This window comes from Astyanax mexicanus, unplaced genomic scaffold (genome assembly GCF_023375975.1).
Source record: "Astyanax mexicanus isolate ESR-SI-001 unplaced genomic scaffold, AstMex3_surface scaffold_56, whole genome shotgun sequence".
Taxonomy (NCBI): Eukaryota; Metazoa; Chordata; class Actinopteri; order Characiformes; family Acestrorhamphidae; genus Astyanax; species Astyanax mexicanus.
This window is the reverse complement of record NW_026040066.1, coordinates 235001-249137: the sequence shown is the minus strand read 5'-3', so window position 1 is coordinate 249137 and position 14137 is coordinate 235001. Positions and strand designations below refer to the sequence as shown.

Here is a 14137-nt window from a genome sequence, read left to right as displayed (position 1 = left end):
ACTTCATCTATGTTGGGTTTCAGATAACAAACTAGTAATGTATAACAAGACCATGGTAATGGAAGCAAGAGGGGAAAAGCTTACAGCACCTGGTATTCCCAGGTGGTCTCCCATCCAAGTACTAACCAGGCCAAACCCTGCTTAGCTTCCGAGATCAGACGAGATTGGGCGTTCTCAGGGTAGTGTGACCGTAAGCCATTGCAGAGCTCTCATCAAGACTACTTATGCAACTTCATCTATGTTGGGTTTCAGATAACAAACTAGTAATGTATAACAAGACCATGGTAATGGAAGCAAGAGGGGAAAAGCTTACAGCACCTGGTATTCCCAGGTGGTCTCCCATCCAAGTACTAACCAGGCCAAACCCTGCTTAGCTTCCGAGATCAGACGAGATCGGGCGTTCTCAGGGTAGTGTGACCGTAAGCCATTGCAGAACTCTCATCAAGACTACTGTTGGAAAAGCTTTCTGTTAGCTTTCCTGTTGAATGTTCGTTGATCCAGGGATTCAGTCGACACGGAGATTGAGAATGAACAAGTATGATTTTATTTCAGAATTCTGGAGAAGAACAATTACAGGCATGTATTCTAAGACGTTACCCCAGTTCTTCTGACCTTCGACATTTCTGACTCCATCCTTATACCCTTGGGTGACGTATACCCTTCTGTGACGTACCTTGTTGCTATGTGGCTTCTAATTTTTATGCTATCTTTCCAAATATGGTATATCATATTGTTTACTTCATTTTTCCAGACTTCTGAGGAACTTGAAAGTTGTCTTAACCTTTGCTTCTGAGAAATAGTAGGTGGTCAACTTCCCTTGCCAAGGTGACAAGGGAGAATCATTTCTCCCCTTTGCGACATGTCTTAAGGTCAACAAGGCACGGTTCCTCTTTAGTTCATACTCTGTTTTATTGATAATAATTTTGCTACATTCTACAGTCAGATTAATTAGTTCTACTAGACCTACAGTAAGATTAATTAGTTAGTATATTTTAACATAGCTTGAAGCTGCATGTATAATTTTGTTAGACGCAATCTTTAACTGTAAGGCTAGAAAATGTATGTTTTTACTGGTGTGTTAATCCGGCTCTCTTGTTGCTGACCTTTCCTAGAACGTAGGCGGAAAAGAGGAACTCCTCTAGAGCCCAGGAGTAAAAGAGGAACTCTTTTAGTCTGCTAGCCTCTGTAACCTCAAGATGTTTACCAGTAAGACGAGGAAGCGTGCTTTCTCGGTTGGGCCATTCAAATGTCAGAGACACACACACAAGTCATTGCTGTTTTAATATGAGAAGCATTTAGTGATTCAATTAATCAAATATAAAAATATGAAATGATTCAATTAATCAAGTATAAAAATATAAAATGTAAAATGTATACGTGTGGATTAGTGGCTAATTCTTGATTCAGTAATTAATGATTAGTAGAGTATAGATTTGTAGCTTTCATAGATCTATTTGTGTAATATATATTTTAGATTCATAGGTTAAGGCAAATATGTGTTTTAATCATTAGGTAAGCATTAGGTTAAGGTTTTAGCAAGCATGATTATCTTAAGCTAAGCTTGTTATTTTATAATCTTCCACAATTCCCCCTTTTGGCCTGTCCTAAGACAGGTCAACACTAAGCGTGAAGTCTCCGGAGCCCCCGTTGTCCTCTAGGCTATCCTCCAACAATGACATCATATATTCAGGTGGCCGTTGTTTGTCGTCAAACATTTTCACAATGGTACGCTCTATTAGGGTTCGTAAGCAAGGAATACAGCAGCATCCGCATGTTACTAAGATGGCCACAAATATTGCAAGAGCAGAGGCCAGTGATAAAAACACTGCCTTCCATTGGCCAAAAGTTCTATCTAACCAATTGGTAAGCGGATTGTCGATCCCTGTATTCTCTGTCATTTCCTTCGAGAGTGCCTTAAGGGCGTCTAACGCTTTAGTTACGGACCCATCTGGTGCAGTGTTGTTAGGAATGACGGTGCAGCACTCGGTTTTAGACTCAGTTCTAATCATGTGACATACCCCTCCTTTTTCTGCTAATAACATGTCCAGAGCTATCCTATTTTGAATGGTCATCAGGGACGTAGCGGACAATTGGGATGCTAAGCCTGATACCGCCAGACCAGTAATGTTAGCCAATCTCATTACCTGATAATTTACGTAATTAATTCTATCAACATTTTTATTGGGAGTAATCCATATTAAGATACTTTCAAATCCAGCTGAAACCTGGTCCACTAATTTATGTTCGTCTGGAACGCCCCTTGGAACCCCAATAGAGTCTATATATGTGGGTGTGTTTTTAGTAAGATCGAATGAAACGTCACGTCTACTTCTGGATCCTGGTAGTGTAGGTTTCCCTGTACTGGGACCAAATAGGGTAATTGGAGATAACAGTCTAACCATAGCACACAGGCCCTTGCTCCATATCGGGAGTCTCAGCAACAATGTGGAACCACCACAATAATAGTACAGTCCCGCCCTGGCCCAATCGCCAACCGAATTGTTAGATGTATCAGTAAAAATAGTATGACACCAAGATGATTGTATTTCCCCCAGAAGTTGAGGCGGATGGGTAACATTGCCCTTAGTGCATCTGAAGCAAGTAAAATTGCCAGTCTTCGGGACTTGGAAGGGACCTGAGCCTGTGTTATTAGGAATTACTGGAAAAATGGTTGAGAGCGTGGTGCAGTTAGGTGGAGTAGCCATACGAGTCAGTTGAATTAAACAGCCGAACCCTATCGGATCAGTTTTTGGATATAGTGGGGCCGTACTTAAATATAATGGGGGTCTAGCTTCTGCACATGCCACGCAGCCTTCCATCCCGGCCTCCCGAGCCTGACCCGCTATCCAGGTCAGCCACAAATTGTCATTACTGTACCCCATAGTTAGCCTTAGTATGTCCTCGGGTGTCCATGTCGAGTAGTCTGAACCTACCAATGTTGGTACTGCACCGTCAGGGGTAGTAGAGTTCTCGTTCGGTGGTGGGGTTGCCCCTGCTGTGGGCAAATGCTTTGGGGGTGTGTTTAACACTCTGACCTTTAACATACCTAATGGATCTGTTCCCGTAATTGATACCCCTAATGTCAAATAGATGGTAGTCTCACGCATATTGATCCAATGTATAGACAATGTGATTGGGTTTTGGACTCCGGATTTGTCTCGTTGTAGCCTGATACGCTTCAAATTAAAATACATGGTGTTGGATACCATCTCATAAATGCCATTAGACGAGCAACCAGCGGTGCTAAGGAAAACATTCGCAGAGTTTGGACATAGTTCGATAGTCTTGAGCCATTGTGCCTGTCCTGTCGCGCACTGTTCATTAGCGTATTTCGAGTAGCACAGATATATGGGATAGCCCTGCCATGTCAAATTCTTGCCCTTACAGTTAATTACCTCACATAGGTCGAAATTGTATGCTGTTTTAGTATTTATCACATATTCTATATTAAGTCCTTTAAACTTCTTCACACATGCGTTTTGGTTATCTGTTGAGCGTTTAGTCCTGTGAAAGTTATTATGACAAGAACGGGCCTTATTTGTGGTGTAGTTAGGTGTAGAGTTTGTAGCTGTCGTGCCATTGTTGTTACTAGTTGGTTCAGCCTTTCTCCGGATCGCTATTTCTACACAGATCATGCCAACCACCACTATTGCCACCACTATTACCAATAGTGCTTTCAACCATGTTGGAATCAATCCCATCTGTAGATTTAACCAGCTTAGTCTAGGTTCAGTTCTTCCCCCACCCCGTCGGCCATACCATGCCATAGCAAAAAACAAGTGTGTTCCCCCTAATGAGTAAATAGTTGATTATAGACCTATATGTATATGTGTAAAGGTGTAAAAGTTCAGTTCTTCAACTCCCCAGGGAGTCTCAAGGTGGTAGTTTAGATGGCGCAGGTGCAGGTTGGTGCCCTGGGTAGCACTGGTTGATCTGCGCTGGAGGCGAGGGGTAGACTGCCCTCAACGTGCCCCTGGCCTCAGGGGATTATTCTGCCCCTATGTTGGTTGAGGCCTCCTTTTCTGCCTCTTCTGATCGGGTTATCTTGACTTGTGGTTGATCAGCAGGCCGACACTGGGAGAGATGATACCAGGAGGTGCCTTTGCCGTCCAGCCGGACTGCGTGGCTTGTCCTCTCCGCCACCCGGAATGGGCCTGTCCACCTGGGTTCCGACCACTTCCGCTTTATGACTCTCAGGTATACCCACGGAGTTATGGCCAACTCGGGGGGGTTGTCCTCCTCTGGGGTCTGCTCCCGTGTGTTCTGTACCTGCACAGAAAAAGCTTCACATACAGCTTTTAACTTATTGAACACTCGTAACCTTGGTTGGCAGTGCCATGAGGTAGTTCTGATGGGGCTTTTAGTGCAGTCTGCGGCCCCGGGAATGCTACGCCTCTGACCAGCTCAAATGGGGAGAAGCCTGTGCTTCTGTTCACTGAACTCCTAATGCTGATCAGGGCAATTGGTAAGGCATCAAGCCAATTCATGCCTGTGGTCAGTTTAATTTTTGCTAGTTTGGCCTTCAAATTTTGATTCATCCGCTCCACCTGACCCTGTGAGGCGGGGTGATATACAGAACCATAGCTATGGCGCAAGCCCAACGCTTGCTCCACCCACTGCAGTGTTTTGCTGGTAAAATGCGACCCGTTATCTGAGTGGACTCTCCTAGGAAACCCGTGTTGTGGAATCCAGTGGTTGATCAACATTTTGCAAACTGAGCGAGCATCCTCCTTAAAGGTAGGAATTGCCTCAACCCACCCTGAGTACCTGTCTACCACTACCAAGAGGTACCGGTATTTTCTGATTTGATCAATCATATCCGTATAGTCAATCTGGATGTGCTCACCATGACAACTAGGCAGTGGAAACTTGCCTGGGGCTACCTTAAATGCTTTTGCTACATTTTGAGTGTGGCAAACTTGGCATTGACTGATGAAATCTACTGCCAGGGGCAGCATAAATGGGTGCCACCATTGTTTCAAATTCCTCATCATTTGCAGTTTTCCTACATGTGCTACAGTGTGTGCCTCTTCTAGGACTGCTCTGGCTAGTGACATAGGTAAGACTGGTCGCCCTGTTTTCGATACCCAAACTTGGCTATCTGAGCTTGCTCCCTTGGCTAACCACATTGACTTTTCCTCTGGGGTTGCTTTATCCTGAATCTGCCTCAGTTCGTCCCCTGTAGGTATCGGCTCCCAAGGGACATTTGAGTCCAATATCATCATGTTACCGGGCTCCGTATAACCAGCTGCCTTTTTTGCTGCTTTGTCTGCTGCATCATTTCCTCTGCTCACTAGGGTGTCCCCCTTTTGGTGTCCTTTGCATTTTACAATAGCTACCTTTGTAGGTTTGTGTATTGCAGCTTCTAGCTTCATCAGTTCTGACTGATGTTTTACAGGTTTCCCTGAGCTTGTTACATATCCTGCCGGTTTCCAGTGTGGAATGTCTACATGTGCTGCTGAAACTACCCACGCAGAATCGCTGTAAATAGTCACCTCTCTACCCTCAGCTAGTTCTAGTGCTGCAATTACTGCTAGCAACTCAGCTTTTTGTGCTGAAGGGTTTTGTTTTACCTCTTTTGCTGCTACAGTCCAGAACTCATCTGTTTCCCCTGTGGTTTCTTGAACCACCGCATATCCTGCCCTTATTTCACCTGTGTCTGCTCTGTACCCGCACCCATCAGTCCACAGGTTCCAGGAGCCTGGAATTGGTGTGGCTAGTAAGTCTGGTCTCACTTTTTCCTGTGTTGCTACCTTTTCTGCACACTCGTGAGGTGGACCTTCTAGCATTCCTTCTGCCATGTTGACTCCTTGGTGTGTGTATGTGATGTGTGGTGCTGTCAGAACTTTATGAATTCGTCTCTGTCTTAGAGGAGTGAGGGTGAACATCTGTGAGTTTATATATGCTACCACGCCATGTGTTGTTAGTATGTGCAGTGGGTATCCTGCTACCAGGTGTGCAGTTTTTTGAACGAGCTTCGTCAGTCCTGCTACATGTCTGGTGCATTGCGGTTGTCTTTTCTCAATCAAGTCAAGTGGGATGCTTAAATACATAAGTACTGCTCTCCCTTCCTCCTTTTTCTGAAAAAGTACACCATTAACCAATGTGTCTGTTTCAGAAACATCCAGAAAAAATGGAAGAGAGTAGTCAGGTCTAGATAGGTCAGCTGCAGTCGCTAAAGCTTGTTTTACAGCAATGAAAGCCTGCTCTGCTTCTACTGTCCAGGAAAGTACCCCACTAAGGTTTCTCATGCCCAAGGATTTCACCATGTCCCTCAGTGGTTGCGTTTGTCCTACAAAGTCAGGAATGTATTGTCTGCTGTAGCCAGCTAGGCCCAAAAATGTCAACATATCCCTAACCGTAATTGGTTTAGTGTGTGACAGAATTGTAGATCTGTGTGAGGCGGACATGCCTGTTGAGCCCTGTGTGACCACTCTCCCCAGAAAAGTTACCCGTGTTCTACAACATTGCAACTTACTCCTAGAGACTTTGTACCCTGCATTGGCCAAACATTCCAGCACTGCTTTTGTGGCGTTTAAGCACGTCTCTGGCGTTGTGCCGCCAACCAGTAAGTCATCGACATACTGAGAAAGAATGGAGCCTTCAGGAAGGTTACAAGAGTCCAAACTACGTCTAAGAGCTTGATTGAACAATCCCGGGCTCAGGGCAAAGCCCTGTGGCAATCTACTGTATCGATACTGAATACCCCTGTGTGTAAATGCACATACGTCCCTACAGTGCTCAGCCAATGGTACACAAAAGAAAGCATTAGCCAAATCGATACAAGTAAACCATTTCATGTCTGGACCTAGTTCTGATAGTGTTGTGTAAGGGTTTGGGACTGGTATGGTGCTAGTAGCTAGTGCCGCATTTATAGCTCTCAGATCATGTGCCATACGGTATTGACCAGGTTCTTTTTTAGGTACTGGCAAAATTGGAGTATTCCAATCGGATTGGCATTGCTCCAGTACCCCGGCCTGTAAGAGTGCCTGAATGGTTTTGTCCAATGAGGCCATAGCCTCCGGTTTGTGTCTATATTGTGGTACCCAAATTGGTTCAGGTGTGGCCATGTTAAATGATACCTGGGGCTGATCCACAAAACCTACATCATCTGGACCCTGTGACCACAAAACATCCGGTAGAGATTCCAGCATGGCAATGGAGTCTGGGTGGTCAGAATCTTCACAGCCATGATGGCGTGGCAGGAGCTGGTGCTCCATTGTAACAGTTTCAATGTTAGTAGCTCTGATGTGATATGTGTTTGTGCTTATGGAAAACATCACATCAGGGATCTGAGTTTGTACCCAATCTGTAGCCGCATTTGCACGTTTGACCATGGGTCCTAATTGCTTAGCCTCATGTTTAGGGTGTAGAGCCAGTGACATGTGTGGTGCTGCAGTCTCATCCATTTTGTACCAGCTGTACTGCTGTGGTGTCAAAGTAACAGGAGCTGCCACTCCTTCAGGACCACAATACAGGCCATTAGTTTGGACCTCCCACTGTGTATCTTGCAATTCAGATTGGAAGGTGTCATAATATGTAATGTCTCCCCCTACGTCATAGAACAGGGTAACGTGGTACGGGTCGGCAGGCGGGGCATAGGGTGCCAATGCTCTGATCCACGGTGCCCATTGCTGAAAGAGTTCAAGAGTTTGTGGTGTGTGGGGTTGGTCATCATTCAACAGTCCCCAGTATATGTCCACAGTCTCGTCTTGACCAGTCTGCAAGAGATACATGCCCTCGGTGTATCCAGAAAGTCTTATGCGTTGCTGCCCGCTTAGCCATGTCAGCGTCAGGCCATCAGGTGAACACAAAATGGAAACACCCATTTTCATCAATAAGTCTCTACCACAAATGTTCAGTGGTGCTTGAGGTGCAATCAGAAAGGAGTGTAAGACAGTCTGTATGTCGTTGTGCACCTGGAGTGGTTTGGTCTTTGGCAGTGAAGTTGAAGTCCCCGAGAAGCCCCTGACCTGCACGGATTGGTTGCTCATCATGTTGGCTGGTAGTGCAGTTGTCAATGTAGACCATGTAGCCCCGTATCCACCAGGAAAGGGATCTCAAGGGTACCGACGGTCAGTGACAGCATGGGTTCTGCCATTCCCATGCTGTGCTGGTGCTCCTCTGGGCCCCGTCATTGTCCACCCCAGGGCTCCATGCTGTATTGTCCAGCTGGAGGTTGTCCTGGTGCTGCATGGTGGTTGGGTGCCCAGTGGGTCTGGGTTGGTGGTGCCGCCGTGCCAAGTGCCACATGTTGATTGGGTGTCCATTGAGGCTGGAATGGTGGACGGTACGTGCCTTGTGCCGAATTCTGCATCGACATCCAATGGGGCTGGGTTGGAAGAGCAGTAGTGCACTGTGCTGCCCAATGATCAAATTTACCGCATCTGAAACAGGCACGTGAAACAGGTGGGCCTCTGCCACGCCCCCTTCCACGTCCCCGTCCCCTGTTCGCCACATAGGGTCCACTGTAATTGGATTGACCTTGATTAGAATTGGGTTGGGCCAAAGTTGGTTGTGGCAATTGCTGGGGTGGCAGATACTGCTGTTGAGTCTGTTGCACCGGTGGTGCAGCTTGCTGGACAACTGGCAGCATGGTGTCTGTTTTTGGTTTATTCTTAGAATCCTTCACATTTTTTCTAGCTTCTAGTAGCTGAGTTTTCAACAGTTCCAGTTCCATCTGGTTTTTCTGTTTGGCTGCCTCAACCTGCCTATCCTTGTGTTTATTCATATGGAATAGAATATGCCTCACCCATTGGTCATGAGGTTTATCTGGCCCCATATCTGGATCATCCTCAACCTTAACCTTAATGTAATTGGGTAGACCTGATAGAATAGCATTTCTCCACCACAACGCTGTTTGAGGCCTAGAAGGGTGGGTTCCAGCGCTGTTGGTCCAGTCTTCCACCGCCTTGCTGAGATGCTCACCCGGATTGGTCTGATAACTGGCACAGTGGCAGCAGCCCTGGTTGGCCACATGTGTCGCATGACATCAGATATGTTCTGGGAGTACAAATGAAATGGTTCACTGTTGGCAGCGGTTGTAATGAGGGCCTGTCGTTCTAGTTCAGCCACCTCCATGCTGGTGGTTGACCTATTAATTAAATTCCTAAAATCACCCAAAGCCAGGGTGAGTCCTCCCGTTAAGCTATCAAGCTTTCTCAACCAAGGGGCTGCCCCACTAGTGAGGGATGGAAGCTGATCAGCTATAGTTTGTGCATCTGTTAATGATAAAGGCACATATTTAGGGTTTCCATTGCCACTAGTTAGCAATGGAAGATTGTTTGCTGGTTGTTCCACATCAGGGAATCTGACAGGGGGTTTAGTATGTCTTGTTGACTGTCTCGGGACATGGTGGTCATCTTGTTCAACTGCGTCAGATAGCTGACGGCGTACCTGCATGGTGGTGTTAAGTAGGTCTCTTGATATGTCTAACAAAGCTCCCACCCTGTCAACCCTTTCATGTAGGGAATCAGTCTCAGTGGAGGTGTCCTCATCCTCACCGTCATAGTCCTCCTGCCTGCCGTCCCAATCATGTGTTTGTGTAAGTCTACTATCCTGTCGTCTGTCCCTATCCCGTTTGTCATGAACCTTGTATTCACGTCTGTTAGTAGCTGCACCTTTATGCTTGTCATGCCCATGTAAGTCTGTGTCATCTATTTCCCCATGTAACTCTGCTGTTATGTTAACCCTACCCCTAGGTGGCGGAATAGGCCCTGTAACGTCTAAGTCCATGTCCAAGTCAGAGTAAGTGGTCATGTTGCTCAGGGATTGGGCGTGGTCTGGACACTCATGCTGCTTGCGATTGCTAAAAGGATCAGTTGGTGTAGAGTCAACAAAAGGCTCTGCTGGCTGAGGTGCTGTAGCATTAATCCTCATTTGAGTAAGCTGTTCATTCAAATCAGCATATGTGTTGTGTGAGGAAGTGTTAGGATGTTCAATAGTGACTCTTCCTGAATTAATAGTAATGACTGGCAGCATGTGAGTAACTGGTGTATTTTTATCAGTCTGCTGAGGTGTGAATGGATTGCGTGGGCTGAGTGTGGTGTGGTATGGTGGGGGCGGAACTGCTGCTTCCTGTTGTGGCTTAGTAGTAGAGTCATTGAGTTCCTGGAGAGCAGTTTCAGAAGTGCTCTGCTCCGCTGGGGGAACTTCCTCCTTTGTGTGTGTAACCATCTCTGGCAAAATGCCCAAAAGGATTCCCCGCAGTACTTTCAGTTCTGCCAATTCACGCTCAGCAGTTTTCAATCTACGTCTCGCCCCTGCCCGTTTTAGTATGCTGACTGTACTGAAAGTCTTGCGCGCCTTTTTCACTGTGTCAGTTTTACAGATAAGCATATAGTTGAAAACACCCATTAGGGAGACACCCTCAGTTACACAGCCTCCCTCTTGTTCTCTGGTCCATGCCTCAACATTCAGTTTAAGGGTCTTAGCCAAAAGATCCTCCCTCTTTTTACTCCCAGTAAACTCCCCTACTGCGTTAGCTAAACCTGCAATCTGACCTGCAAGAGATTTCCACTGCCAATTGCCTGGGCCGAATTTATTATCAAATTCTATACCAGGGTCTATATTTGCCATGTTTTGATCAAGACTGGACTCACCTGTTTTGGTCTTTAGTTCTACTGATCAACTCAAGCGTGTTTTGTTAGCACCGTTAGGTTTCCACACGCGAGGATTTTCGAACTAGTTGTCCAAACGAAGCTCCAAGTCAGACAATCAGCACATAAGCAAAGGAAACAGAAAAAGAACAAGAAATTCCGATTAGGATCTCTATATTTACACTTTATATTTAACAAAAATGTATAGGAAGGTATGGTGGGTTTAATACGGATTGCACTATATCAGGAACTATCACTCCGGTACAGGAGGAGTCAATGATGAGTCCCCTCTCAATTGGCGTAGCAAAGTAGGTAGTTATCAAAAATATAGCCACCTGATGTTCCTGAACACGTGCAGAATAAATCACTGTACTATTTGGAGCAAGAGACAAATGTTCAACTATTCCCTGTATCTGGCTCTCAGTAGGTGTATGAATCACATCTTCTTCTTTGTAAATAATGGCATAATTCAATATATCCTGTTTAAAAATGGGGTTTGTTTCTACAAACCATGCCCATTCCTCAATCATTATGCATTGTACTGTATGCCATATCACTGTGTACAAAAAATTATTCCCAACAATACTCAAATGTAACAAAAGAGGAGATGCACTATGTCAAAACCAAACAACAATTTTGCTACTAAAGTAGCAACAAAAACAACGCAACCCCTTTTACTGTGTCTATTCAGTCACCATCTCATCACTATCGCTGCTGCTATCAGTACTGTCACTGCTGTCACTCCCCAGAAAATGAATGGTCGAGAAAGGTGGGTTTAACACAGACTGAACATCACTGTCAATCATTAATACTGACTCACACGTTGAGTATACCGCAATGCCGTTCGGATGGTCAACTGCGAAGAATGTAGTAATTTTAAAAAGGGCGTCCTTTCCCACCGTTAACCGCACAGAGTGAATTATTCTACTTGTAGGAAGAAGCTGCAAATTCTGAGTAATTAGAAAACGTTCCTGTGGGGTGCATACAGTACTTGAACCATCTGTACTATCAATCAAAGCATTTTCTCTTATCTCAGGGCGGATAATGTCATGGCCATCTAACACCCATACCCAGTGTTCAGTCATTATCAGTTAAACAAGTAAATTACACCCATTGTTCTGTAGAATTGTTAAGTATACTCCAACTATCCTATTTATTTTATATATGTATATATTTTATTATTATGTTATTTAACCCCCTGCGCGCACAAATCACATACAACAATTAAATCAACAATTAACACTTGCTTTACCTTAGTTGTACAATACCAATAGCATGTATTTTTATTTTGTTTTTCTTATTTTTATTTAAACTACATACTCTTTCCTACTTTCCTGCTCCTGAGCAGAAAACACTACTGCAGAGTATTTCAGTGCTCGCTCTTTAAACTAAAAACTTAAAATAAAGAAAATAAAAAAGTTTTAAAAATCTCCCAGCAGTTTGTATAACTGTCTGGGTTTAAGGTGGACCACACCTCGGGATGACCCCGTCTTTTCCCAGCAATTATCCCACCTTGATCAGAAGTGGGGGGGGACGCCACCCTCCCGGTCCTTTATTTTATTTAGAATTAACCACTTTCAAGGAACACCACGTCCTAGCCTTTAATCTAACCCAATATGGGCAGATTCGGGTACGCCACCACCCTAGTTTCAATAGCACTGTTATCCTTTTTTATCCTTTAATACCGGTTTCCTTAACATAAAATAGAAGAAAGAGAAGAAGAAAAAAAATTCTAGTTGTTCAATCCAATTTACCAGGACGTTAGCCTACTGGAACCCATCACTCATTCTGTATGTTTTACATAGCCAATATGCAGATTTTTAATAAAAAAGGCAATCTGCTCACCTGTTTAGGATGGGCCCAGAAGAGTGATGAAGTCTGTCAGCTGGTCCTCGCCGGCCGAAACCCTGGATCACGTCGGATGGTCACCAAAATGTTGGAAAAGCTTTCTGTTAGCTTTCCTGTTGAATGTTCGTTGATCCAGGGATTCAGTCGACACGGAGATTGAGAATGAACAAGTATGATTTTATTTCAGAATTCTGGAGAAGAACAATTACAGGCATGTATTCTAAGACGTTACCCCAGTTCTTCTGACCTTCGACATTTCTGACTCCATCCTTATACCCTTGGGTGACGTATACCCTTCTGTGACGTACCTTGTTGCTAGGTGGCTTCTAATTTTTATGCTATCTTTCCAAATATGGTATATCATATTGTTTACTTCATTTTTCCAGACTTCTGAGGAACTTGAAAGTTGTCTTAACCTTTGCTTCTGAGAAATAGTAGGTGGTCAACTTCCCTTGCCAAGGTGACAAGGGAGAATCATTTCTCCCCTTTGCGACATGTCTTAAGGTCAACAAGGCACGGTTCCTCTTTAGTTCATACTCTGTTTTATTGATAATAATTTTGCTACATTCTACAGTCAGATTAATTAGTTCTACTAGACCTACAGTAAGATTAATTAGTTAGTATATTTTAACATAGCTTGAAGCTGCATGTATAATTTTGTTAGACGCAATCTTTAACTGTAAGGCTAGAAAATGTATGTTTTTACTGGTGTGTTAATCCGGCTCTCTTGTTGCTGACCTTTCCTAGAACGTAGGCGGAAAAGAGGAACTCCTCTAGAGCCCAGGAGTAAAAGAGGAACTCTTTTAGTCTGCTAGCCTCTGTAACCTCAAGATGTTTACCAGTAAGACGAGGAAGCGTGCTTTCTCGGTTGGGCCATTCAAATGTCAGAGACACACACACAAGTCATTGCTGTTTTAATATGAGAAGCATTTAGTGATTCAATTAATCAAATATAAAAATATGAAATGATTCAATTAATCAAGTATAAAAATATAAAATGTAAAATGTATACGTGTGGATTAGTGGCTAATTCTTGATTCAGTAATTAATGATTAGTAGAGTATAGATTTGTAGCTTTCATAGATCTATTTGTGTAATATATATTTTAGATTCATAGGTTAAGGCAAATATGTGTTTTAATCATTAGGTAAGCATTAGGTTAAGGTTTTAGCAAGCATGATTATCTTAAGCTAAGCTTGTTATTTTATAATCTTCCACACTACTTATGCAACTTCATCTATGTTGGGTTTCAGATAACAAACAAGTAATGTATAACAAGACCATGGTAATGGAAGCAAGAGGGGAAAAGCTTACAGCACCTGGTATTCCCAGGTGGTCTCCCATCCAAGTACTAACCAGGCCAAACCCTGCTTAGCTTCCGAGATCAGACGAGATCGGGCGTTCTCAGGGTAGTGTGACAGTAAGCCATTGTAGAGCTCTCATCAAGACTACTTATGCAACTTCATCTATGTTGGGTTTCAGATAACAAACTAGTAATGTATAACAAGACCATGGTAATGGAAGCAAGAGGGGAAAAGCTTACAGCACCTGGTATTCCCAGGTGGTCTCCCATCCAAGTACTAACCAGGCCAAACCCTGCTTAGCTTCCGAGATCAGACGAGATCGGGCGTTCTCAGGGTAGTGTGACCGTAAGCCATTGCAGAGCTCTCATCAAGACTACTTATGCAACT

At 44.2% G+C, this 14137-nt stretch overlaps 1 protein-coding gene and 4 non-coding genes across 5 annotated transcripts; all 5 read right to left on the bottom strand.

Annotated features, from left to right (window-relative positions):
- Positions 1-77: 77 nt before the first annotated feature.
- LOC125798215 (5S ribosomal RNA) lies at positions 78-196 on the bottom strand. Its single transcript, XR_007437045.1, has one exon. It is a non-coding gene; the product is annotated as a 5S ribosomal RNA (ribosomal RNA).
- A 110-nt stretch (positions 197-306) lies between these two features.
- LOC125798076 (5S ribosomal RNA) lies at positions 307-425 on the bottom strand. Its single transcript, XR_007436894.1, has one exon. It is a non-coding gene; the product is annotated as a 5S ribosomal RNA (ribosomal RNA).
- Positions 426-4090: 3665 nt separating this feature from the next.
- LOC125797841 (uncharacterized) lies at positions 4091-8346 on the bottom strand (the record flags this gene model as incomplete). The annotated part of the gene is made up of 2 exons (XM_049474115.1): positions 4313-8346; positions 4091-4269 (listed from the first exon to the last, which is right to left on the bottom strand). Coding segments are annotated over exons 1-2 (3864 nt in total), but the record flags the coding sequence as incomplete, so codon positions are not given.
- Positions 8347-13753: 5407 nt separating this feature from the next.
- LOC125798157 (5S ribosomal RNA) lies at positions 13754-13872 on the bottom strand. The gene has a single exon (XR_007436984.1). It is a non-coding gene; the product is annotated as a 5S ribosomal RNA (ribosomal RNA).
- Positions 13873-13982: 110 nt separating this feature from the next.
- LOC125798075 (5S ribosomal RNA) lies at positions 13983-14101 on the bottom strand. Its single transcript, XR_007436893.1, has one exon. It is a non-coding gene; the product is annotated as a 5S ribosomal RNA (ribosomal RNA).
- Between the last annotated feature and the right edge of the window lie 36 nt (positions 14102-14137).